Genomic DNA, 25,189 nt, shown 5'->3' on the forward strand with positions numbered 1-25,189 from the left:
ATTATCATCAGCCATATCAGGTAAAATATGTTACCGGAGGTGACCTCACATCATAAATGTCAAGGAATTTACCGAAACTTCTGGAGCCTGCTCTTCCCCTTCCTTGGCAATTGCAGACCTGAAAGTTTCATTCTTCTGATTAAAATCTTGTATGGTGTTCTTTAGAGCCTATAAGAAAAATAAAAACACAGAACAGACCAAACTTCTAAAAATTCAAGAACCAACAAAAAAAAGCTTCTTAATGACTTAGCAGGTCAATTCAGCAGATGGGGATTATACTGAGCTGTACAGAGTAGTGTAAAGTTATTTGATCTTGATCCTGAAGGCTAATTAACCATCTTGTGCTGTTTGGTGCGTTCACTGCAAAACCGGGTCATCCAAACTTCTGGACCTCAGTCGAAGGTTTACAAATATCACAAACTATTTAAAAATATCAGTGTAACACAGTGTATCATTTTGTGCATCAGAGTCAGATTATTTTCCCACATAGGGTATGATAATTTTTCCTTATTTTAAGCATTGTCTGCATAATGACACATGCATCCCACAAGGCAAATCAGTCATTTTTGACTCTAATTCCAGCTGAGATAGAGTTGGGACCTATTGCCTTGCCCTGTCCCTGACAATGGAAGAACGCATCAAATCACTGCTGACAAAGAATTGCCAAGTAAACAGGATGAAATAATCAGCAGATAGTGGTTCAAGGACTGCCTGAAACTGTTTTTTATGGATGGATGAATAGTATAAGTCTATGATTAACTTCTTGTATTGTCAATGACTGCATTACACCTAAACTGTATTTGTAAAACTGTTGTCCAGTGCTGTAGACATACCATCAGTTCCGCTATATTGTGGTAGTTGCATTTCTGTGCAATCCCATGTTACAAGAAAATTGTGTAATAGCAGCACCATTTATACTAATGGGGCCAGAATTGCATTATAACCAATACACACTTTAAAAGTTCGCACTATGGAAACATTGTCCCCAATTTGTCAAATCACGTCATAGGGAATTATAGCAGAACGACCTGGCAACATCCTTGCTAAGGAACTGGAAACAAGCCATTATCTACAAAAAGAATGGGCAGAACATTCCTGAAGTCAGTGAGGAGTGCTGGAACTGAAAACAGAACCACTACTGGTCAGGAACAGGTTGGTGTTATTTATGTAAGCTATGCCATTCAGTGTTATGTAGCCAAGGCTGCAGCATCTCACTGCTTTATACTGGGCAGTTTCTGGTACAAAGAAAAACAAAATAGGTTGTACAGGTTAAAAAGTTAGAAAGAGATATCACTAAATGCAAACCTGCCACTAGTCAGTCATATAAATGACCTTATGTAATGACAGACAGTTAAAATAGTTAATAAAACTGATTAGGTATGCAAATTACCTCCATCCATCATGCTGCATCCTGATTCTGTGAAAATGTATTAAAGATTTAATACAGAACTACAATATTTTCCTCTGTCAGTTGTGGGAGAACAGAGTTCAGCAGCAGAGGGCTAAGATAACATAGAACTCTGACCATTACACTCCAATGTTTAATTAACATGTACATAAATCAAGATAATATTGACTTTTAAATTCCCCTGGGAGAAAGTGAGGATTGTAGATTCCTGATGAAGGGTTTATGCCCAAAACGTCGATCCTTCTGCTCCTAGGATGCTGCCTGACTTGATGTGCTTTTCCAGCAACACAATCTTGACTTTTAAATTCTCCTGTTCTTTTTCTGAATTTTTATTTTCTACCCGATTCATAGCAACCTTAATAGGACACTAATGGAGTGGCGATGGATACAGAGACACACTTCTAAAACCTTAAAAACAAAACAAAGGGTGTAATTGCCCTTATTTGGCAAACGACAGGAAACTTCAATCCTGCTTCCACACTAAAACAGAAGTTAATAATCTCAACAGTAAGGATCTATTTTCAGCAACTTGTACATAATAGGGAGTGGAGTTGTGCTGACCACCACTAAAACAAACACCATAGTGGGACCTCCTGCTTAGGGAGTCAATAAAAGATTGAGAGTGTATGGCCCAAGTAACCACCGCACTGGCAAATTCCAATATTTCCAGGTGGGTATGAACATGTATCATAAAAAATGGTTGAGGTGATGTTCTGAGCTGAGCTGCGCAAATCAGATTCCCTCGTTATGTTTGAGGATCAAGTCCTTTTTGATATAATAGCTAAGATCACAAATGAATTTTTGCTTTGTTTAAAAAAAACCCACAAGAATGGTAAGAGGAAATTGATGGAATTTAACTCACTAGTCTGAAGGGACCTGGGAAATTATCAGAATCTCCCATTATATTCTGGAGGCTACCATTGACCAGAAACTGAAAATGGATTAGCCATATAAATACATTGGTTTCAAGAACTAGTCAGAGGCTGGGAATACTGCACTAACTGACTTCCTGAAATCTGTCCACCAACTACAAGGTAGAAGTGAGAAGAGTGATGGAATCTCCTCCACTTGCCTGAATGGGTGCTGCTCCAACAACATTCAGGAAGCTTGACACCACCACATAGCCCACTTGATTTGCTCAGTGGTTAGCACTAGTGCCTCAAAGCAACAGGGACCCAGATTCGATTCCACCCTAGGGCAACTGTCTGTGTGGAATTTGCATGTTCTCCCCGTGTCTGCACAGATTTCTTCCAGGTGCTCTGGTTTCCACCCACAGTCCAAACACGTGCGGGTTCAGTGGATTGGCATTGCTAAGTAACCTATCGTGTCCAGGGATATGCAGAGTAGGTGTGTTAGCATTAGGAAATGCTGAGTTTCAGGGATAGGGCAGGGAGATGGGGGGTGCTCTACAGATTGACTCGATGGGCCAAGTGACCTGCTTCTACGCTGTAGGCATTCTATGATTCTACATCCACAAACATCCACTCTCCCAGTAGCACCAGTGTGCACCACTTACAACATGCACTGCAGAAATTCACCAAGGCTTCTTAGACAGCACCTTCCAAATCTACAACCACTAGCATCTCAATGGTAACATTATCACCTGCAAGTTCATTTACCCATCTTGACTTAAATATTTTACTGTTCCGTCAGTGTCACTAGGTCAAAATCCTATAATTTCCTCCCTTACAGTATTATGCATCTACCTACACACATGCACATGGTTCAAGGCGACAGTTCACCACCATCTTTATGTGGGAAGCAAATGCAGAGCCAGCCACCAATTTCCACATCCCACCAGTGAATATATATTTTAAAATTGCATGGAGGGGCAAAGGCATAGCTATGTTGTCACTAGATTAGTAATCCACACACCTAGGCAATACTCTGGAGATCAGAGTTGAATCCCACTCTGGTAGCTGGTGAATTAGTAAGTTTTGTGATGACTGTGAAACCATTGTTGATTGTCAATGCCCAACCAGTTCACTAATGCCCTATATGGGAAGAAATTCTGCCATTTGGTGTGTAACTTCAGACAAACAAACAATGTGGTTGATTTTTAAATGCTCATCAAACAACCTAGCACTCATTTGTATCCATGCACTAAAGGTCTAAAAAAGATTGAAACTAGACTGACCACTGAGCACCAACCTAGATGGATACCGGAAATGACAAAGGTAACTAAGCCCTATTCACATGTGACATGCAGACTGAGATTTTATTTTAAGTATAATTTATTGCAAATTTAGATTTTTTGGTTTGAGTTACTAACATTAGGGTTTTATGGTGCCTGAAGTTAATACTTGATTAGACTTACAGTGTGGAAACAGGCCCTTCGGCCCAACAAGTCCACACCGACCCGCCGAAGCGCAACCCACCCATACCCCTACATTTACCTCTTACCTAACACTATGGGCAATTTAGCATGGCCAATTCACCTGACCCGCACATCTTTGGACTGTGGGAGGAAACCGGAGCACCCGGAGGAAACCCACGCAGACACGGGGAAAACGTGCAAACTCCACACAGTCTGTCGCCTGAGTCGGGAAATGAACCCGGGTCTCAGGCGCTGTGAGGCAGCAGTGCTAACCACTGTGCCACCGTGCCGCCCACAAAGGAAATGAAATAACTTGACTTGTAAGTACTTTTGTAGCCATGGTGATTTATTTTAAAAGTTTGTAATGTTGAGCTTAAGAATTAAAGAGTTTAAAGTGTGCATTGGATAGATGCCAACTTGTTTGGTAGGGTTTCACAACCAGTTTAGAGAGAGTTTCTTTAATGCTTAAGGGGAACACCTAGAGCTTAGAGATTTTTAAAAATAGTACATATTGAACTTTGTTGTAGTGTTTTTTTAAAATTATACTGGTGGGACAGATCCAAATAATGTACCCATCCCAAATCTTACAGCTTTTTAAATGTAAGTTTTACTCTGAGTTTTGGGCAGTTCTTTGAAGTCCTCTAACGGATATGTTTGTATAGATCGGTGCTCCTGAGAAGAGAAGGATATTGTGAAACTCAACCACCTTAAAAAGTGTGAGTGATAGTGCCTGGAAAGGAATTTTGGAATAAAACCCTGAAGAATTTACTTAATTTACTGGACAGTCTGCAGTAAGCTCAGGTGTATAAATAGCTTCAGAACCAGTTGATAAGTTAGAAAGTCATAAATGACAAACTTTTCCCGAGACATGGGCTCTAATGGGACTACTGTACAAATTTTTGTGTATTGAATGGAAATGGATGCTTTTTCATTTCAAATTTACCACTTGGAGCACCAGAGTGGAGAGGGCACGATGTGTACTCAAGGTGGGGAATTTCAATGCCCAAAGTGGTTCAGCTGTACTAATACTGACCAAATTGATCAAGTTCTAAGGGATATTGATACTAAACTGAGTCTGTGACAAAGTGGTGGGGGAACCACTAACAGGAAAAAACATACTTGACCTCATCCACCCCAATCTGCCTGCTACAGATCAATCTATTCATGGCCATGATCAATACCGTGTCCTTGTGGAGACAAAGTCCTGTTTTCACAAGGAGAGTAGTGTGGCACTCCCACTGTGTTAAATGAGATAAATTTCAAACTGATCTCGCAACTCAAATCTGGGCATCCATGAGGCACAACTGGCTATCAGCAGCAACAAAATTGCACTCCAATACAATCTACAGCCTCATGACCAAGCATATTCCCCCACTCCACCATTACATTGTAAGATATTGTATTAACTCACTCACCAGCCTACTATATTCATTAATACCAGGTTCCTATTCATCCATAATCCTCTACTAACCCGTTCTTTACTATAACACTGTCTCATCTATTCATTCATAAAACCTCGGTTCTGTAGTATCCAAATTTAAACTATTACTGCATTTCTACATCTTATCATCATACAGAACAATATCATCCCCATCAAGTCTCCATGAAACATTATAATATTAATCAGCCGTTACTGACTATCTCCTGGACCTAAATTGATTAAGTACCTGTTAAATACTTTTTAACTGGGCCATTATCCCTTTAAGAAACTAACAAACAAAACAGCGCTTGCAAGAAATTGCATGAATGAATGAAACTCATATCAGCAAATAGTAAATAAAACTCACAATCCAGCTGCAGTAATCAGTTTAACATCCTTTAATTGTTTATTACAAATCCTAACTTTTTAGAGCATATAGGCCTAGTTTTTTTGACTAACATTTACTATTTCAGAAGACAAAAGGGCTAACACCACCTAATTATGCAGGCAGATGGGTGGCACAGCAGCTCAATAGGCAGTTTGGTGGCTCAGTAGTTAGCATTGCTGCCTCACAGCACCTGGGACCGGGTTCGATTCCAACCTCGGGTGACTGTATGTGGAGTTTGCACATTGTGTCTGCATGGGTTTCCTTCCAGTGCTCCAGTTTCCTCCCACAGCCCAAAGATATGCAGGTCAGATCATAGAGTCATAGATATGTACAGTATGGAAACAGACCCTTCGGTCCAACTTATGCATGCTGATCAGATATCCCAACCCAATCTAGTCCCACCTGCCAACACCCCGCCCATATCCCTCCAAATCCTTCCTATTCATATACCCATCCAGATGCCTTTTAAATGTTGCAATTGTACTAGCCTCTACTACTTCCTCTGGCAGCTCATTCCATATATGTACTACCCTCTGCGTGAAAAAGTTGCTCCTTATCCATGCTAAATTGCCCATTATAGGCTATTCAGGGATGTATAGGTAAGGTGCATTAGTCAGGGGTAAATGTACAGTAATACAGTCGGGGAATGGGTCTGGGAGGGTTACTCTTCAGAGGGTCAGCCTGGACTTGTTGGGCCAAAGGGCCTGTTTCCAAACGATAAGGATTCTATGATTCAGACTGAACAAATGTCCCATGAGAAGTAGCAGCCAGCACTTAACACGTTTTAACCCATCTCCTGTCTCTTAGGACAGAAGCCCTTCAAATATTTGTGTACTATAGATGAAAGATGTAACACTATAGTAATAAGATTTTAATATGCCTAAGAACTGTTTACAAAGGTAAGAGCTGCATTTTGGGATTCTATGGCTACCTCAAACCTGTGCTGTGATTGCTGAATAAAGAGACTATTTTCACTAATCACCACTTGTGGTTGTTATTTGAACACAATCCCACATCATCAAGCCAGGGCATTAATCCTAATACAAAGAAAAGCTTGCAGGAGAGCATGCCAAAAGTTGCATCAAAGAATACCTAAAAACGTGGTGAAGCCCCAACGCAGAACTATTGTATGTTTCTGTGGTTTTATCACTAAAGGAGGAAGATTCTTCCCTTATTTGCTAAATTCTGCTGGGTTGTATAATCTGAACACAAAACACTTGTTTTGACAATCTATAAAATGGTACAATATGATAAAGATATCATGAACTTCAGAATTTCTACCTAAAAAAAAGTCAAGGTTCAGTTAATTGTCTTCCACCCATCTTGCTAACCACGAGTGATAATCGAGAGGTTGACTAATCATAGAAATTAATTTCAGATCTTAATGAAAGGTGCATTAACACCACATTGGAGGAGACCTTTTAAAACTACAAGTTTGAAGTCACTTTTTTACTGAACAAAATGACAAACATCTTGCTTACAAGAAAATTGACTTATCAAAATAAGTTCGCAATGTGTTGCAATGAGTCAGATGCAATGTATGACTGCCATTCAGTAAGTACAGCTCTTACCTTTATCCATTCCTCCTTGTCCTGATCAGAGCTGAAATAACATAATATCCTCATTAGAAACACTTCAAAGTACTGACTAATGGGGAAAACATTTCTTCATGGTGTATACATAAAGAAAGCAAAACATATTCCCTTTTACAGGTTATGGTTTTGCTCAAAACAGACAGAATATTCCCTAGGAGTGCCAAAGTCATTTTCTTTGAATAGTTCTCTGTATTTATGTGGATGCATTGTATTGTACTGCTGTCTGTCAGAATCTGAACACAATTTATATTTGTAGGAGGTTTTAAATATATCACATCATATACATTCTGAATTTTGTTGTCACCAGTACTCATTACATCGCCTCAATGGATTATTATTTTCCCAAATTGTAATTTAAAATGGGAGAACAAGATACCAACATAAAATGAGAAACATAACACAGTCTTCATCCAATATCATTGTAAAAAGAATTCTTCCCTTCAAGCATTTAGCCAATATTTAAGTAACTTTCATACTTTTGTTAGCACCTGCATTTATGCACATGTATATACCTAAGTACAAAACAAATGCTGTTTTGATACTTTTTAACTCCACTTTTGTGTCTTATCCACATAACCTTCTGTTCATTCAATGATCAAAAATCCATCTCTATCAATTTTGAATATTCTTAATGAATCAGCCCTGACTACTCTCTGCACTAAAGAATTCCACAAATTCACTACTCTCCAAAGAAATGGTTTCTTACATCTGTCATAAGTGGATGACCCTTTACTCCAAGACTACACCCTCTGCTCCTAGATACTTAAGGGAGATCAACCTTTTAGAATCTACATTGTCAAGCCCCCAAAGATTCTCATCTTTCAATAAGATCACTGCTCTAACTCCAATGAGTACAAACCCAAGCTACTCAACCTCTCCTTAACCATCATCAAATCAGCCAACCTTCTCTGGATTGTCTCCAATGCTAGTGTATCTTCCTTAGATAAGGGGACCAAAATTGCTCACAGTATTCCAAGTGTGGTCTTAACCAATAACTTGTCTAGTTACAGAAAAATATTAATTTATATTTATTTCAAGGGGAATGGAGTAAAAGGCCGGAGTGGGGGAGGGGCGATGGCGATGTGATAGGTGGAAGGAGGTCAAGGTGAGGGTGATAGGCCGGAGTGGGGTGGGAGCGGAGAGGTCAGGAAGAGGATTGCAGGTTAGGAGGGCGGTGCTGCGTTCAAGGGAATCGACTGAGACAAGGTGGGGGGAGGGGAAATGAGGAAACTGGAGAAATCTGAGTTCATCCCTTGTGGTTGGAGGGTTCCCAGGCGGAAGATGAGACTAGGAAGGGGAGGGAGGAGTCTGAGACAGTCCAGGTTCACTTGGACTGTCTCAGACTCCTCCCTCCCCTTCCTAGACCTTTCCATTTCTATCTCGGGCGACCGACTCAACACAGACATCTACTATAAACTGACTGACTCCCACAGCTACCTGGACTACACCTCCTCCCACCCTGCCCCCTGTAAAAACTCTATCCCATATTCCCAATTCCTTCGTCTCCGCCGCATCTGCTCCCAGGAGGACCAGTTCCAACACCGTACAGCCCAGAAGGCCTCCTTCTTCAAGGACCGCAGATTCCCCCCAGACGTGATCGACGATGCCCTCCACCACATCTCCTTCACTTCCCGCTCCTCCGCCCTTGAGCCCCGCCCCTCCAACCGCCACCAAGACAGAACCCCACTGGTTCTCACCTACTACCCCACCAACCTCCGTATACAGCGTATCATCCGCCGTCATTTCTGCCAACTCCAAACGGACCCCACCACCAGGGATATATTTCCCTCCCCTCCCCTATCAGCGTTCCGCAAAGACCACTCCCTTCGTGACTCCCTCGTCAGGTCCACACCCCCCACCAACCCAACCTCCACTCCCGGCACCTTCCCCTGCAACTGCAGGAAATGCAAAACTTGCGCCCACACCTCCCCCCTTACTTCTCTCCAAGGCCCCAAGGGATCCTTCCATATCTGCCACAAATTCACCTGCACCTCCACACACATCATCTATTGCATCCGCTGCACCCGATGTGGCCTCCTTTATATTGGGGAGACGGGCCGCCTACTTGCGGAACGCTTCAGGGAACACCTCTGGGATGCCTGGACCAACCAACCCAACCACCCCGTGGCTCAACACTTTAACTCTCCCTCCCACTCTACCGAAGACATGCAGGTCCTTGGACTCCTCCATCGCCAGAACATAACAAAACGATGGTTGGAGGAAGAGCCCCTCATCTTCCGCCTGGGAACCCTCCAACTACAAGGGATGAACTCAGATTTCTCCAGTTTCCTCATTTCCCCTCCCCCCACCTTGTCTCAGTCGATTCCCTTGAACTCAGCACCGCCCTCCTAACCTGCAATCCTCTTCCTGATCTCTCCGCCCCCACCCCACTCCGGCCTATCACCCTCACCTTGACCTCCTTCCACCTATCACATCTCCATCGCCCCTCCCCCAAGTCCCTCCTCCCTACCTTTTATCTTAGCCTGCCTGGCACCCTCTCTTCATTCCTGATGAAGGGCTCTGGCCCGAAACGTCGAATTTCCTGTTCCTTGGATGCTGCCTGACCTGCTGTGCTTTAACCAGCAACACATTTTCAGCTCTGATCTCCAGCATCTGCAGACCTCACTTTTTACTCGAATGGAGTAAAAGCCAACATTCCATTTGTCTTCCATTTGCAAAGATTGTCTGCTAGATTTATGGTTTATGCACAAGGATCCCCAAAACTCTATGCTGTAGCTTTCTGCAATCTTTCTTTCTTTAAATAATATTCAGCTCCTCTATTCTTCCTGTCAAAGTGCCTAACCTCACATTTTCGCACGTTATATTCCATCTGCCAAGTTTATGCTCATTCGTTTAACATGTATATATGCCTCTATAGACTGTGATCCTCAATTCTTGCTTTCTCAATTATGTGTCATCTGCAAACTTGGCAATAGAACATTCATTTTTCTCATTCAAGTTATTAATATTGAATGTAAAGAATTGTGGCTCCAACACTTACACCATTAGTCACGGGTTGCCATCCTGAAAATATTTCCGTTATCCCAACTCCGCCTTCAATTAGTTAGCCCATCCTCTATTCATGCTGACCTCCTACTTCCAATACCATGGATTATTTTAAGCAGCCTTCCACGCAGTAACTTAATAAACATTTTTTGGAAATCCAAATGTACATTTCAGGATGCCCTTTGTCTATCCTGCTTGTTATCTCAAAAGTGAGGTATAAGACACTTGTCAGACTTAAGCTAGAGTGTTGTGCACAGTAATGGGCACCACATTACAGGAATGATGAGAATACATTGGAGACAGCACAAAAGAATTTACTTGATTGATTCTAGGTATGAGAAACTTCAGCTATGCGAATAGATTAAAGGATGTGGGGTTGTTCTACCTGGAGCAAAGAGGGCTGAAGGAAGATCTGATTGAGGCTTTCAAAATAAGAAGCAGGCTACACAGGGAAGATAGGATGAAGCTATTCCCAATTGTAAAATAAACGAGAATGAACAGACATAAATTTAAAGTGATATGCAAAACAAAGCAAGACTGATGTCAGTAAAGCTTCTGCTCTCCACTCCCCCCATCCCCCAAATAGCAAGTAGTTAGGGAATGGAATACACTGTCTGGAAATATATGGAGGCAGGTTCAATTGAGACATTCAAAAGGGCCTCAATGGCAATGAGGCATTGGATTTTGTTTTGGATAGTGATGATATGCAAAAAATTAGAGAAAAGGCAAGAGATACTAGACACCCATTGGTGGAGTTGATAATACAGCAGACATAATGGGTTCAATTACTTCCCTCTACCATAAGAAGCTTATGATTCTGGAAAAAGAATTCTAATAAACTAGTCAGACATGGTTTTCCTTTCATGAAGGCATTTCTGAAAAAGGTAGCCTGACAAATATGTGCTGTTTGTTCATTATTATGATGTAATGTACAGCCAGTGCTAACTGTGTTTTAAGCAGGTTCACTCCGCACATAGGCCAAAATTTAAAATTTATTCAGAGCAAACTCCAAACGAGCTCAAAATACTTTTCACATCCTGCAGGTGGAGCTAGAGATCAACGTTTGATAAGAATCAACTTCTTTTTGAAATCTCTACCCAGTCTTTCATGATCCTACCTGAAAAAATTCTTGTGAACAAAGGATAGTTTTAAATATTTCCAACAAGAAATGTGGTCCACTTTTCATGTCTGACAGTAGACTATGGCCCTGAAATGCAACAACCTTGCAATAGAAGCATATGGATTGCACAGCTGCCAGGAAGTGCATCATAATGATGACAACTGCTGTATTAACCAAACATCTCAACACGCAAATGACATTATCCTCTCTTGCAAAACAATGGACAGAAGAGATAGCAAGCATGGCTAATGCTCATCTCCATGAAGTGCCACCATAATTAGAACAGCCACCATGACACGGTGGCACAGTGGTTAGCACTGCTACTTCACAACGCCAGAGACCCAGGTTCTATTCCCACCTCGGGCAACTGTCTGTGTGGAGTCTCCCAGTGTCTGCATGGGTTTCCTCCCACAGTCCAAAGATGTGCAGGTTAGGTAAATTGGCCATGCTAAATTGTCAGTAGTATTAGATGAAGGGGTAAATGTAGGGGAATGGGTCTGGATGGGTTGCTCTTCAGAGGGTCAGTGTGGACTTGTTGGGCCGAAGGACCTGTTTCCACACTAAGTAATCTAACCTAAAAAAAACTGTTGAGACAATGGGCAGTGATGGGGCTGAAATTTTAGGTGGTGATGAATCCTCATCCCCAATTCTCCTTCATATCACATGCTGCATGTGATGTCATCCACCTAACCAGGCAGTGCTGGGACATTAACATGTGGAATTGATGAAGAAACTAAGTCTCATTTTTACAAACACCATGTAAAATGTAAGTTCATTCTTTCAATTGAGTGTCATTGCACCATAACAATGTGTAGAGGATGGTTTTATGTCTGAAATAGCAGCAAAAGCAGATTGCATCTTACCTAGCCTGCAACTCTAGTGTCCGTTCCTTTCCAGAAACTTGGAACGTGTTTGGGTAGTCTTTGTTATGAGTTTCAATGACCTAAATATGAAAGCACATATAAAATACATTTAGCTGACATGATTCAGAAAAGACAAAAAATTATTGCAGCTCACAATTAAGTAGGAATTTGACAAACCTTCATGCCTTCAATGCCGATTTTAGTACGAACAGAATATCGTGTGAACACCAAGCTGAATTTGGGAACACAGTACAGCAACATGTTGTTTAACTGTAGGAGGTGGAGAAAATCATAAAGAGTCTGAATTAACCTATTTCAATATAATACACATCCAGACATTGAATTAGTAATCAACAATTTTAGCTGAAATATTGCGTGTTTGACTGTCTGAATTGAGTTTCACCATTTTAAAGATGTTGCCTGCCCATTATAAAATTCCTTACCTAAATGGATCATAGCATTTTTTTCTGTTTATATCATAGATATGTATAACTATCAATTCAAATGCTGATCACTAAATATCGGTTTTCTAAAGTAGAGAAAGTGCATAAAATATCTTGGAGCACTGAAAGTTTCGTACAGCAGAGTGTGCAAGGGAACTGAAAAGGTCTCATGGTAAGATCCCGCACCAGCTGAAGTTACCATGCAAAGTCCAGTCTTCTCAACCTTGCCAAGCAGTCATCTCTCTCTAATGTGAGTTGAGTGAGTGAGTGAGAACTTTAATTTTTGACAAAATGATCAACAGTTCTCATTACCTCCAGCCAGGTTATCCAGTTTGTGTCTGCTTTTTTAGTAGAAGCACTTACCAAGAAAAGATATCTTTCTTGTGAAGACGTGTTGCGAGCAGCCAGTTTAAGGATTTGCCCCTTTTTTATCAGTTCATTTGATGGATTAACAATATCTTCCTCTTCACCTCCTAACATTTCATACACGTCAATCAGTTTCTTCATCTTATCCTAAATGTAATAAAATATTAGCAATCTCTTCAAGTTTAAATTTTAACTTCTATTTAAAAGAAACATTACTCCAGGTAATTTTCTTTCCTGTTTTTAGGTTTTGATGCTCTGTGCCCTCTACTTTTAACAAATTGTAACAAATTATTGGATAACCAAAATCAATTTTGGGTTGGTCATGAAATGATATGCAAGATTAGCTCATGGATGGAAGGAATGTTGGAATGGAAATTATTTTTCCTTCCAAGATAGAAGTGCATAACTTCTGGTTCTGGCCTAAGGATGGTGTTGAAATTGGAAACAAATGAACTGTGAGCAAGTGTTTGGAACATGTTGACATCTTACACTGAAGCTGATTGTCAGTGAGTTCTTAGTATTTTATCGTAATCTAGCCTATTCTCCCATTTCACTGTAATCGTTAACAGTGGAGCCACAAGTAAACTGGTCACAATGCTTGTCATTTTCAATCTTATCCAATCAGATTAGTTGGTTGCAAGTGTAGCTGTAAATGATTCCAAGGAGGCTATAAAAAATACCGCAATGTTTGCAGACACCAGCAACTGCAGGCAACTACATGTGCGCTGATTAAGGAACGCATAGCGTAAGGTCACAAACACTAACATCATTGTGTTAGACTTTGCGTGTGACATCATGTACAAACGTATGACTGCACATGAGCAGGGAAGCACACGTTATTTTGAACTGAGTTTCAGTGGTCAGGAGAGAGGGGATAGCGGATACGGGACAAGTGGAAATCCCCCAGAGTGAGAAAGGAAGGGGATCCAGGAATCCAGGCCGTGGTGATGGGGAGACAGAATGCAAGCAGGGCCAAAAATCTGCAAGCGTGTCTTAAAACAGCACATAGCACGGTGTGAGCAAACACAATGTGAAAATAGCTACTGTTTTGTGTACTGAGTTTGAAACTCGCCATGGCAGATGGTGGAATTTGAATTTAAATTTAATAAAATAATTTAGGATCTTCTGATGACCATGAAACATTGTCGATTGTTGGAAGACCAATCAAGCTCAATAATGTCCTTCATGGAAAGGAATCTGTCATCCTTGTCTGGTCTGGCCTACACATGACTCCAGACCCACAGAAATGCAATTGACTCAACTGCCCTCTGAAATGGCCAAGTAAGCCATTCGGTTCTACAGGTCACCATAAGTCTCAAAGAAATGAAACCAGATGAACTGCCCATATCAACTTAGGCGCTGGAAGAGACAATGCAGAAACAACCCTATCAATCCTGCAAAGTTCTCCTTACTAAAATCTGTGGGTTAGTGGAAAAATTTGGAGAGATATCCCACAGACTAATCAAGCAACAGCTTCACATTGTCATAGTTATGAAATCATGCCTTACTGACAATGTCCCAGATACCACTATCACCATCCCTGGAAATATTAACAGACCCAGCAGAGAACAATGGTAAATTGTTAGGGGGCAGTTGCCTTGAGAGTCCTCAGTATTGACTCCAAACCCCATGAAGTCTCATGACTTCGGATTAAATATGGCCAAGGAAACTTCCAGCTGATTACCACAAACTGCTCTTACTTGGCTCATGAATCAGTACTCCATATTGAACAACACTTGCAGGAAGCAAGGGTGACAAGGGCTCAAAACATAGTCTGGGTGGGAAACTTCAATGTCCATCACCACTGGTGGCTTGGCAACAGTACTACTGATTGAGATGGTCAGGTCCTAAAGGAGATAGTGGCTAGACTGGCTCTGTGATAGATGGCAAAAGAACTAAAAAAAAGAAAGAGAGGGAAAAACATTTTTGACTTCATCTTTACCAGTCTGCTGGCTTCAGATGCAGCTATCCATGACAGTATCAGTACAAGTGACCACATTCAGATTGAGAATATCATCTACGTAGGGTGGTACTACAACTGTGCTAAATGGCTAACAATGAACAGATCTAACTCCTCAAGACTGGGCATCTATTCAGTGCTTTGGGCCAATAGCAGCAGAGTTGCACTTCAGCATAATCTGTGTCCTCATCGGCTGGCATATCCCCCAGCCAGAAATGCCAAATAGATGATTGATCTTGGCCTCCTCTAGTGATCCCCTGCATCACAGATACCAGTTTTCAACCTAATTCAATTCACTCCAATTGTGAAGAATTGGTTGGAGGCATTAGATTCTGCAAAGGCTATGGGCCCTGACAATATTCTTGGAATAGTACTGAAGACTTGTGCTCCAGATCTTGCGCTCCCTAGCCAAGTTCTTCCCATACAGCTAAAACACTGACATCTACCAATGTGGAAAATTGCCCAAAGTAGGACAAATCCAACCTGGACAATTACTGTCATAGGTTTACTCTAGATCATCAGTAAAATGATGGAGGGTGTCACCAACAGTGCTATTAAGCAACACCTTCTCAGCAATAACCCACTCAGTGATGCCCATTTTGGGTTCTGTCAGGGCCACTCAGCTCCTGGCTTCATTACAGCCTTGCTTCAAACATGGACAGAAGTGAGGTGGGAACTGGCAATGACAAGGGACCCTTATGAACAGTCCTTACACACCCACCCACCTTCTGCACTCCACAGCTTGCAAATTTAACCATGAAGCCTAACCCAATACCACACAGGAGTCAGTGAGCAGTTTGCTAGCCACAGAAGTGCGTTGGTCTTGTTTTCCTGAGCTCCGAGGAAGATTTCTCCAGCAGTAAGTAGATGCAATTAGAGACATGTTCATGACTAGGAAGTCTCACTGCCTATATGCTTCACAATAACTATTTAGTACAAAAATCACTGACAACTCCTAAGTTTGGATTTTTCTGTCTTTCTTTGTATTAAGGACCTTGGTGTTTACAATGTTTTCAATTGAAATTACTCGCAATAGGCAATCCTACAGATTATCCTGACATGTGCCCTTTATGGAAAGAGAACTTTAAAACAAAAAAAAATCTTTGCACTCACCATCATACGGATTGCAGCATCTGAGTGCGTGGCTGCAGTGGAAATAATTTCAAGGGACTCTGAAAAATAGTAAATAGATTAAAACGTTAAAATACTTAGCTTAATTATCCAAAATCACAATGTGACAAAGATTTTCACTAATGCATTTTATAATGTCAAGTTAATTGAAAACATAATAGGGCGGCACGGTGGTACAGTGGTTAGCACTGCTGCCTCACAGCGCCAGAGACCTGGGTTCAATTCCCGACTCAGGCGACTGACTGTGTGGAGTTTGCACGTTCTCCCTGTGTCTGCTTGGGTTTCCTCTGGGTGCTCCGGTTTCCTCCCACAGTCCAAAAATGTGCGGGTCAGGTGAATTGGCCAATCTAAATTGTCCGTAGTGTTAGGTAAGGGGTAAATGTAGGGGAATGGGTGGGTTTCGCTTCGGCGGGTCGGTGTGGACTTGTTGGGCCGAAGGGCCTGTTTCCACACTGTAAGTAATCTAATCTAATAATAGTGGAAGTTATGGTCAGTGAAATTATCAGAAAACAATTCAAATGGAAAGTCCCAGGTGGCATTATTACCCCAAGTGTTTACATGGATCATCAATGGCAAGTGAACCCTGAGCTGAGGTTACAACTTTAAAATTGTTATTCTCCAAATTTCCAGAGCCTCTAAATTGGTGTTGTACTTTTAAAAGTCCAATGTAAACTTTTGGAAGTTCACACTGGAGCAATTCTTCACCACCAGTTTGTACCAACATTCATTACCAAACGATGTTCCAGAAATATGCCTAACCATTAGCATTTTAACATGTAAGGGACTGGTGTACAGTGGTTATATTACTGGGCTAGCAATCCAGATACCTGGATTAATGCCCTAGAGTTCAAATTTCATCCGCAGAGGTTAAAAGGTCTGAACTTAATTATTAGACCAAAGCTAGGTCATGGTGGAATCCTGTTGAGGTGACAGACATTTTGTCCGCCTCCTGGAGAAATGGTAAGAGACCCACATTGTCTCTTTGTAAAAGCTTCATCCAAACCATAAGCCAGAAGCTCTTGTGATCAGGGAGGCTATGGCTGCTCCAGAGAAACATCCATTGCAGTCCTAGGATCGTGAAGTGTCGAAGACTACAGATAAAGTAATGGGGGAGGTGTGGGTGGGATTCCAGGGGTGTGGGATAGCAAGGGCTTTGGTACCAAGGGCAGGTAGTGGCTCTTAGCAGGCACCATGTTCATTGATCAGCATTAGTGCCTTTGGTAGAGGGGCCATCATAGTTTTAGTTATGATTTGGAGACGCCGGTGTTGGACTGGGGTGTACAAAGTTAAAAATCGCATAACACCAGGTTATAGTCTAACAGGTTTAATTGGAAGTACTAGCTTTCGGAGCGCTGCTCCTTCATCAGGTGATTGTGGAGAATAATATTGTAAGACACAGAATTTATAGCTAAAGTTTACAGTGTAATGAAACTGAAATTATATATTGAAAAAGACCTGGATTGTTTGTTAAGTCTGTTATCTTTTAGAATGACCATTAGTTTCAGTTCTTTCATTTGAAAATTGCAAAACTTTATTTTAATAAAAAAAATTACATTCTCAAGTGCACTTTAGCAATTGGTGTCATGTCGGCCCAGATAAGGTATTGAAGGTGTTAACTCCCTGTGGGGCCGTCTGTGCCACAATGTTCAGACTGATTCTAATCTAAAAAACAGATTAAAAGAATCTTACATGGATTCACGCAGTTTTTGAGCAAAATAAAATGTAATTCTGCAAGTACAACTTCACTTCACAAACTTATATGTGTGTGTATGTGTGCACGCACCTGCATGTGCGTGCGTGTGGAGGGGGAGGTGGGACTGAAACAACCTAGGTCTTTTCCAATATAGAATTTCAGTTATATCACACTCTAAACTTTTGCTACAAATTCTGTGTCTTACAATCTTATTCTCCATAATCACCTGATGAAGGAACAGCGTTCTGAGAGCCAGTGCTTCCAAATAACCCTGTTGAACTGTAACCTGGTGTTGTGTGATTTTTAACATTGTTTTAGTTGTCATTTGTACAACATGGCTACATGTGACTGGGCTAATACCATGGGCCTTCCGAACTATAACTTAATTTCAGCAGAGGGGAGAAGGTGTGGGGTTCAGGTATACCATCATCCTGCCTAATAAAGTGCCCTTCTCACCTACAAGCTCACCAGTAAGAGCAGAAGGTTCTACCCCATGGAAGGAAAGTTGGATAAGTTAGCTCTATTTTTCTGGCAGCAGGACTATTCTCCTGGGAGAAGAGAAAAATGAAGTTATCCAGTAGAGACTGAAAGATGAGGAGAGGTTCAATTCGCTTAACAAGAACTGATGAATGGATTAATAACTAGAGATCATGATTCAAAATCATTAAGGAAAAGGTTAGATGGTAACTGACTAAATTTTTCCATTCAGTTGTTGAGATCTGGAATACTCCAACCAATTTTCGGAAAGGTATTAAAAAGGTACTTGAAGATAAAGTAATTTACAGATTACAAACAAAAAGCACAGATGTGGAACTAAGCATTAGGGAAGAAAGAGTACAGAGAAGAATTATCAAAACAGTAAGTAAAGTGAAGGATTTCAGTTTTGATCAGTGATTAGAAAAGACTGATTATCTCCTTAGAATAGAGAAAGGTTAGTGTGAGATGTAAAGTTTTCAGAATAATTTTGTAGCTCTAAAGTAACTAAAGAGAAAAATATTTTCAGTGTTAAAAGGATCAGTGAACATATAAAGAAAAAGAGATTTAAGGATATTGAGAGAAAAAAACATGAGAGAAGCTTTTGCTTAAAACAAATTTGGCTAATAGTTACAATTTTGACTATTCTGCCTGAAGAATTGAAGCAGCTAATTCAATAATAAAATTTTCACAAACAAAAACATATTTGGTAAATATTTGAAAGGGAAAAAACTTGCAGGAAAATGGGGAGAATGTAGGGTTGTGAGACAGATTAGATACAATGGGTTAACGCAGACACACTGGCTGAACATCCTCATCTGTGCAGTGCCATTTTAGAATTCTATAACTTTGAAGCAGGGTCAAAAAGAAGTGTCATGCAAATTTATTCACAAGGCTGTACGCTTATACATTTGAAGATATGACTTTTAAAACTTTCAAACGTAAAGAGATAAGGCAAACTGCTTTAAAAAAAGCCACTGAGGCGGAGGGTGTGCAAAAAGAGGAACTCCCTATAACCCAGAAAAACATCAAGCACTAACAGAGTTTCTGGAAGACATGAACAAATGCAGAGGATGGAATATTGATACCATGGCTGTCACCAGAGAAAAAAAGTTTTGGAAATACACACTGCAGATGTTTCACCTCCTGCTCCACATGAAAAGTCAGTCAATGGTGAGCTGGCTGGCCCTTAGAAACCTGCTCTGCAGTCATAAAATAGTGCAGGCAAGCAAGCTGGCTCAACAAGCTCCCAGTGAGACGACCTCCTGTCCTGGCTAGCATCTCAATAGTGGGCAATGCTGGGACTACAGACAGATCCACAAAGGACACTCCATGAATTCAGAATCCAGGCAAGTCTAGGAACATTGAGCTGGGGAAATTTTGGCAAATCAGTAAGGAAACAAGGGAGGAAGGGGAGGTTTTAAATAACTTGCAGGTGGGGAGATGGTAGTGGGAGATGCTAACTTCTTGTGGGGTGTTTCTGATGGGCAAAGGGTACCCTATAATGTTAGCACACACTTGCCTTCTGCTATTTTAATCACTTGTTAAACCAAGTCATGAATCTCACTCGCAACATATTATGATATCAGCAGCATAATGTTAGGTTAGTTGAGTGTTTAACAAGTTCAACTGACCCTCATTTATTTTTAGCTTGCAGACAGACTGCTGATGTTGGAACCTGACCACCTTCTGTATTATGGATCTAGGCATAGGGTGTGGGGGAAGGTGGTTGACTCATCATCCTCTCTACATGACGTGGTCCTTTTACCCAAACAAACCTGATAGGCGCACACAGTACCCAGCCATGTATTTCAAGCAAGATTCCAAAAGTTTCAGGAGGTAAGAAGCGACGTTGCTGTCTCCTGTTCTCTCTCAAAAGAAACTGGCCAAGGAGCTGAAAACTTTAAAATAAATGCAACTATCTGCTTGACCTCATACTTGAAGAAAAACCTTGCAATTGACTCCTTATCACTTAATGAAAATTAATTAACTACCTTTTAGTTGCAGAAAGATATAGCTTCATGCTTAAAAATAATGCAAATCTTTGTCGCAGTCAATATAGAAGTTTGCTTAGAAGTGTTAATTCACCCATTTTTACCTGGTCAGCATGTATAGAAATAGAATCAGAAATATCAGGGAGCATGTTGTATGAAGGAAGGTTTAAAAAAAATGGAGAAATAATATTCTGGACAAGAACCCCCTAATTCAAGAATCCCTCAGGTGTGGAACAGTAATCAAATTATTAGTATGTAAGACTGCAAATGTAATAAAATGTCTCAGGGTATTTCCTAGCAGCATTGTAAAATGAATGATGACATCAAGTCTAAGGATTTCTGAGGTCAAATAAAATGGAAGCTTAGTCAAAGAGTTTTAAAAAGAGCGTCATAAAGTAGGAAAGAGATATGGGATGAATAGGTGCAGAAAGAGCACACTAGAACTCACAGCCTAGATGATTGAAGACATGGCCAAAGTTGTTTTCTTGATAAGTATTAACTTTATTGGGATTTGGATTTTGCTGACAAGGCCAGCATCTGTTGCTTGCCCCCAGCTATCCTTGAAGAGGATATCCAGTGCAGGTACACAGTGCTACTGGGAAGGCAGCTCCAAGAAGCAATGATTATTTGAAGTTGGCAAGAGGCCAGAATTGAAGGCATGCAGAAATCCTGAGGGGCTATCAGATTGGAGGAGATTACAGAGATGGGGCGGGGGGGGGGAAGAGCAACACCATGAAGTGTTTGAAAACAAGGATGAGAATTTTAAAATCAAACTTGCTCAAGTCAAGAGGTAGTGCTGGTCAGCAAACATAGGGCTGCTAAAGGAAAAGGACTTGCCACTACTTAAGACAAACTGAGCAGAATCTTGAATGATGTGAAGTTTACAAACCTAAGGACATACATCAAGAAATTACTGGAATAGTCTGGAAATAATGGAGGCATAGAGAAAGGAGAGACAAAGGTGAAATCAAAAAATGGTAGCCTTAAAATGGAATTAGAGGCTAGAAGCTCATCTCAACATCAACTGTGAATTTCAGATTGTGAACAGCTTGCCTTAAATCTCAGACTACTACCAGCATTGATGCACCATCTGGTTCTGTCTAATGCACAGATTTTGAAACAAAACCCAACTCTGCCTTGGGTTAGGGTCATGGCACGTCATCCCAAATCAAAGCAGGTCTACAAGAGATGGTTGCATAGTGGTAATATTACTGGACTAATAATCCAGAGACCCTGGTGAATGCCCTGCAGCCAATGTGGTTGATTAACTATTCTCTGCAATGGCCTTGCAAATCATTCATTGCAAGGGCAGTTAGCGACGGTCAACAAATATTGGCCTTGACAGTGACATCCTTATCTCATTAAAGAAGCTAAAAACAAAACACAACACATCAGTCTTGCTTATTGTCTAAGGCTGTAGGCAAAGATAAACAATAAATTAAAAAGGAGGAAAAATACAAAAAGAAATGCACAAAATCTATTAGCAATGTTTACTGTAGCTTTAGTTTTGCTGTGTGTTCAGAACCATTGTACTGACCTGATCAATTAACATTATCGGTTTAATACTGAGATCTCTCTTCTACTTCAAAAATAATTCAGACACTGCTTACTTTCTGCATCCTTCCTGTCCAAGGAATCCTGTGGTAGTTTCTTCAAATAATCCTTGAGGAGTAATTCATAGCGAGGAATTCGCTGGACAGGTTCTAACATGTGATGTTGTATCGTGAGAGAACCACAGATCTCTTGTTTCTGAAGGAAAACAAATATCAAAAAATAAATCTAAGCTAGCATGCCCCAAAATAAATGCAATAAAGAAACAAGACACAGAACTATAAGTAATTAGCTCCAGCAGTAATAAAGAAGGCTGCAGGTATAAAACGTATTTATTTGGAATGTCCTCTCCATTTTGCCTCCTAGAAGATATCAATAGCTTTCAGCTCTTATCCAATAGCCAAAATACTGAAACTCTCTGTGCAGATCACTTTAACCAAATTGTTTCTGCTCTTGCATTTTTGATAAATTCATTTGTTTTACTGTCTATACAATGGTGTTTTGAAGCATATACATCATTTCAAAGAGCACTAGTAGTCTCCCACAGAATTTTTCACACAAGCCTCAAGCCTTGACAATAAGTGAGTGGATAGAAGGTAGTATTTCATGGGTTATTTCTCCCCCCCATCACCCCCAACCTTGTTACAAACTCAGGTTTTCTTATTGTTAATACAACTTTAGCTTCACTAAATTACTTTGTTATTTCTATCCATTAAACTCCTCCATCACATTGGTTATCTTCAGTTGTTTGCCCCAAATAAGCAAATTTACCAACTTGTTCCAGTGTGATACCATCCACTTCAATTTTCCCTCCAGTTTCTAGTGGATCAAATTCATCTACTTGCAGTGAGTTAGTTGATCATAACTGGAATAGAGCCAGTCCAGTTATTTTCATGTCCCTGGGCTACAAATTGTTCTATGGATGCTGGTAATAAAGCCATATATGTTGCCTACCCCTAACTGCTCGCAAAGTCTTCTGAACTTGTGGATGAATTTAAAGAATTCACTTACTTTGACTCAGCCAAACTGCAAGAAAGGGGATGAAGCAATTTGTGGAGTTTCAACTACAATTATGTCTATCCAGATGAAACCAGGACGTGAGGCTATTGTTAGAGGGTTAACCTTGCTTCAGTAGAGACTGCATTGAAACAAATTATTTTTTTGATTGATGATGACCCAATACGATGGGTCAACTTGAGCTACAAATCTTCTCAAACATTGCAACCAATACAATGGCTCATGTACAGCTGAAGCTTCATTTTCCAGTGAGTACCATAAATTGGATTGCTAATCTTACTAACGAATAACATTTTTGCCTTGACCTTATTAATCAGTGGAACAGACTACAGGAAGGCGCATGGCTTATTTTTGATCCTAACTCACACATTCATGTGTCTGTAAATCAAATTAAGAATGGTGCAGCGATGCCAACTGGTACACTTCTTTACTCAATTATGCAACATGAGAGAGAAAGAAGCAAAGTGGAAATGAAGGTGGTAATTATTTTCAGCCCATCACAAATGCTATGCACTTGCTATTGACTTCACTCATCTTCTCATGTTGTATTCTCAGAGTGAACAGGACTGCTCTAATCTTGACATTCTGTTCTGCCACAAGCTGAGCTTTAACACCCATGTCATATTGATCACAGACACCACTTGATTATAACTTTACACCCAACATGTCACTTCTAAACTCCTTGCTTGTTTATCCTTCAACATCCACAGATTCTAACCTGACTAAAACAGTCTGGTACTATGCCACATTCGTCCATCATCCTTGCCTTTACTAATTCAAAACAAAACGACCCTCCAAAAGACCCATTATTAAAAAAGATATTACAAGATGCTAAAATTAACATGCTGCTTTTTCCTAAACATCTTCACGACATTGACTATTTTTGCCATTTTATTTGGCTGTATTTTCCTTTCCTGGACTGTTCCATTGCTCCAATTCCACCATTTCTCTTCTTCCCATCTCAGTCTTCCCATCTCAGACCTATTCTTTAAAGCTTGTTCCTTAAATCTTTCTTTCCATCAACCTTTGAAAAATCTCAGATATTTGATTAATCCTTTGGTTATTTATCCCAATCACACCCTCCTGGATCAGCAACCATTTTACTCATAGCTATTTGTGATGCATCCAAAGCATAAAGGATTCTGCTACATATTTCACACTACAATCATATTTTGAAGATTTCTGGAGTATTTATACTTTTTCCACATGTAATATAAACTATATCTAAATGTACAAATTTACTTTATGCCAATCTTCATGCCTGTAATTATAAGTTTACAATTGTGCTTGTTGATTACCTGAATTTCCTCAACAATGGCTTTGAACTGTGGTGATCTGCCCATCCAGGTTTTCAGTAGCCCCATGGCTTTTTCAAAGTTTTTCACATATTCACCATACATCTTCAGAAATGGGGCTAATTTTTGCAAAATATCCCCTATTTGAGGTGTGCTATTCCTAGAACAGATAAGTTCAGGCATTACAGTTATGAGAAGTGCTCATGTCCACAACACAGTATACAATGTTTCCAAGTGTTGTATCACGGAATACTGGCATGTGTATTGGTGCTTGAGTTCCCAAGCAGTGAATTCATAAAGAAATCTATTTAAGAATTCAACAGCATAACTTATGTTAATGACATCACAATGGTTTTGAGGTTGTTCCATCATTGCGTACTTCAAAAATGAAAGAGGTCATTGAAACATTTATTTAAAAAAAGGTACAAAATGATGTAAGAAGAAGTGACAAAGACCATTTGTACCAACTCATGTACAAAAGGGATAATAATGTTTAGGTTCCAAGAGAAATGTTCTTTGAAGAATTAGTGACCAATACTAATATTGATGTTATGTGCTCAGAAAGAACTGTATGTTTCTAGGCAACAGTCTCTGGAACTCAAACCAAAAGGTGCATGTATAGTAAGAATGGAGTTGCAAAGATTTATTTTCAATAGGAAATTCAAATTTTCCAGAACCATTTAGAAAAACACAAATATTTGCTACTAACGCATTGAAATATTCAATACTAATTTACTGAAACATAACTTTGATTCAGTAAAATTTATATTTCTGTATGTTTTTTGGCCTGTATTTTGTAACAGAAAACTAAAAGGGTTTCAAAGACATATTGATTTAATTACAAAGTTGTGCATGAGGAGCTGAGAGCCTCATTACTGAAAATTTTAAACAAAGAATACACAAGAAACAGAGCAGAGCTTTCCCCACCATAGAAGTCAGGCAGAGCGACAGATATCTCCCTGAGGCTAACCCATTGGATTATGTAACCTTCCAGCCATCGAAGGGATCAAGTTCTACGTGGGAAGACCCATGGTTGATTTTCCCAATCCTCCATGAGTTAAGGCCCTTATTATGTAGTCAATTAAAGTCTACTTGAGGTGTGCAACTTGCCACCAATCCAATTAGTCTTGTAGCTGGCAGAAATAGCG

General features: G+C 40.3%; 1 protein-coding gene across 3 annotated transcripts in view; it reads right to left on the reverse strand.

Moving 5' to 3' along the window:
* LOC132824971 (FYVE, RhoGEF and PH domain-containing protein 4-like) overlaps positions 1 to 25,189 on the reverse strand; it is a 249,282-nt gene that overhangs the window by 14,348 nt on the left and 209,745 nt on the right. For all 3 annotated transcript variants that reach the window (XM_060839900.1, XM_060839901.1, XM_060839902.1), the window contains 8 exons: positions 24,045 to 24,201; positions 21,789 to 21,927; positions 16,000 to 16,058; positions 12,924 to 13,073; positions 12,295 to 12,387; positions 12,118 to 12,197; positions 7,105 to 7,135; positions 73 to 168 (listed from right to left, as the gene is read on the reverse strand). In XM_060839900.1, coding sequence (XP_060695883.1) covers positions 73 to 168; positions 7,105 to 7,135; positions 12,118 to 12,197; positions 12,295 to 12,387; positions 12,924 to 13,073; positions 16,000 to 16,058; positions 21,789 to 21,927; positions 24,045 to 24,201 — 805 coding nt within the window. The remainder of the gene's footprint in view (positions 1 to 72; positions 169 to 7,104; positions 7,136 to 12,117; positions 12,198 to 12,294; positions 12,388 to 12,923; positions 13,074 to 15,999; positions 16,059 to 21,788; positions 21,928 to 24,044; positions 24,202 to 25,189) is intronic.

Source organism: Hemiscyllium ocellatum, chromosome 19 (assembly GCF_020745735.1).
Source record: "Hemiscyllium ocellatum isolate sHemOce1 chromosome 19, sHemOce1.pat.X.cur, whole genome shotgun sequence".
Classification (NCBI taxonomy): Eukaryota; Metazoa; Chordata; class Chondrichthyes; order Orectolobiformes; family Hemiscylliidae; genus Hemiscyllium; species Hemiscyllium ocellatum.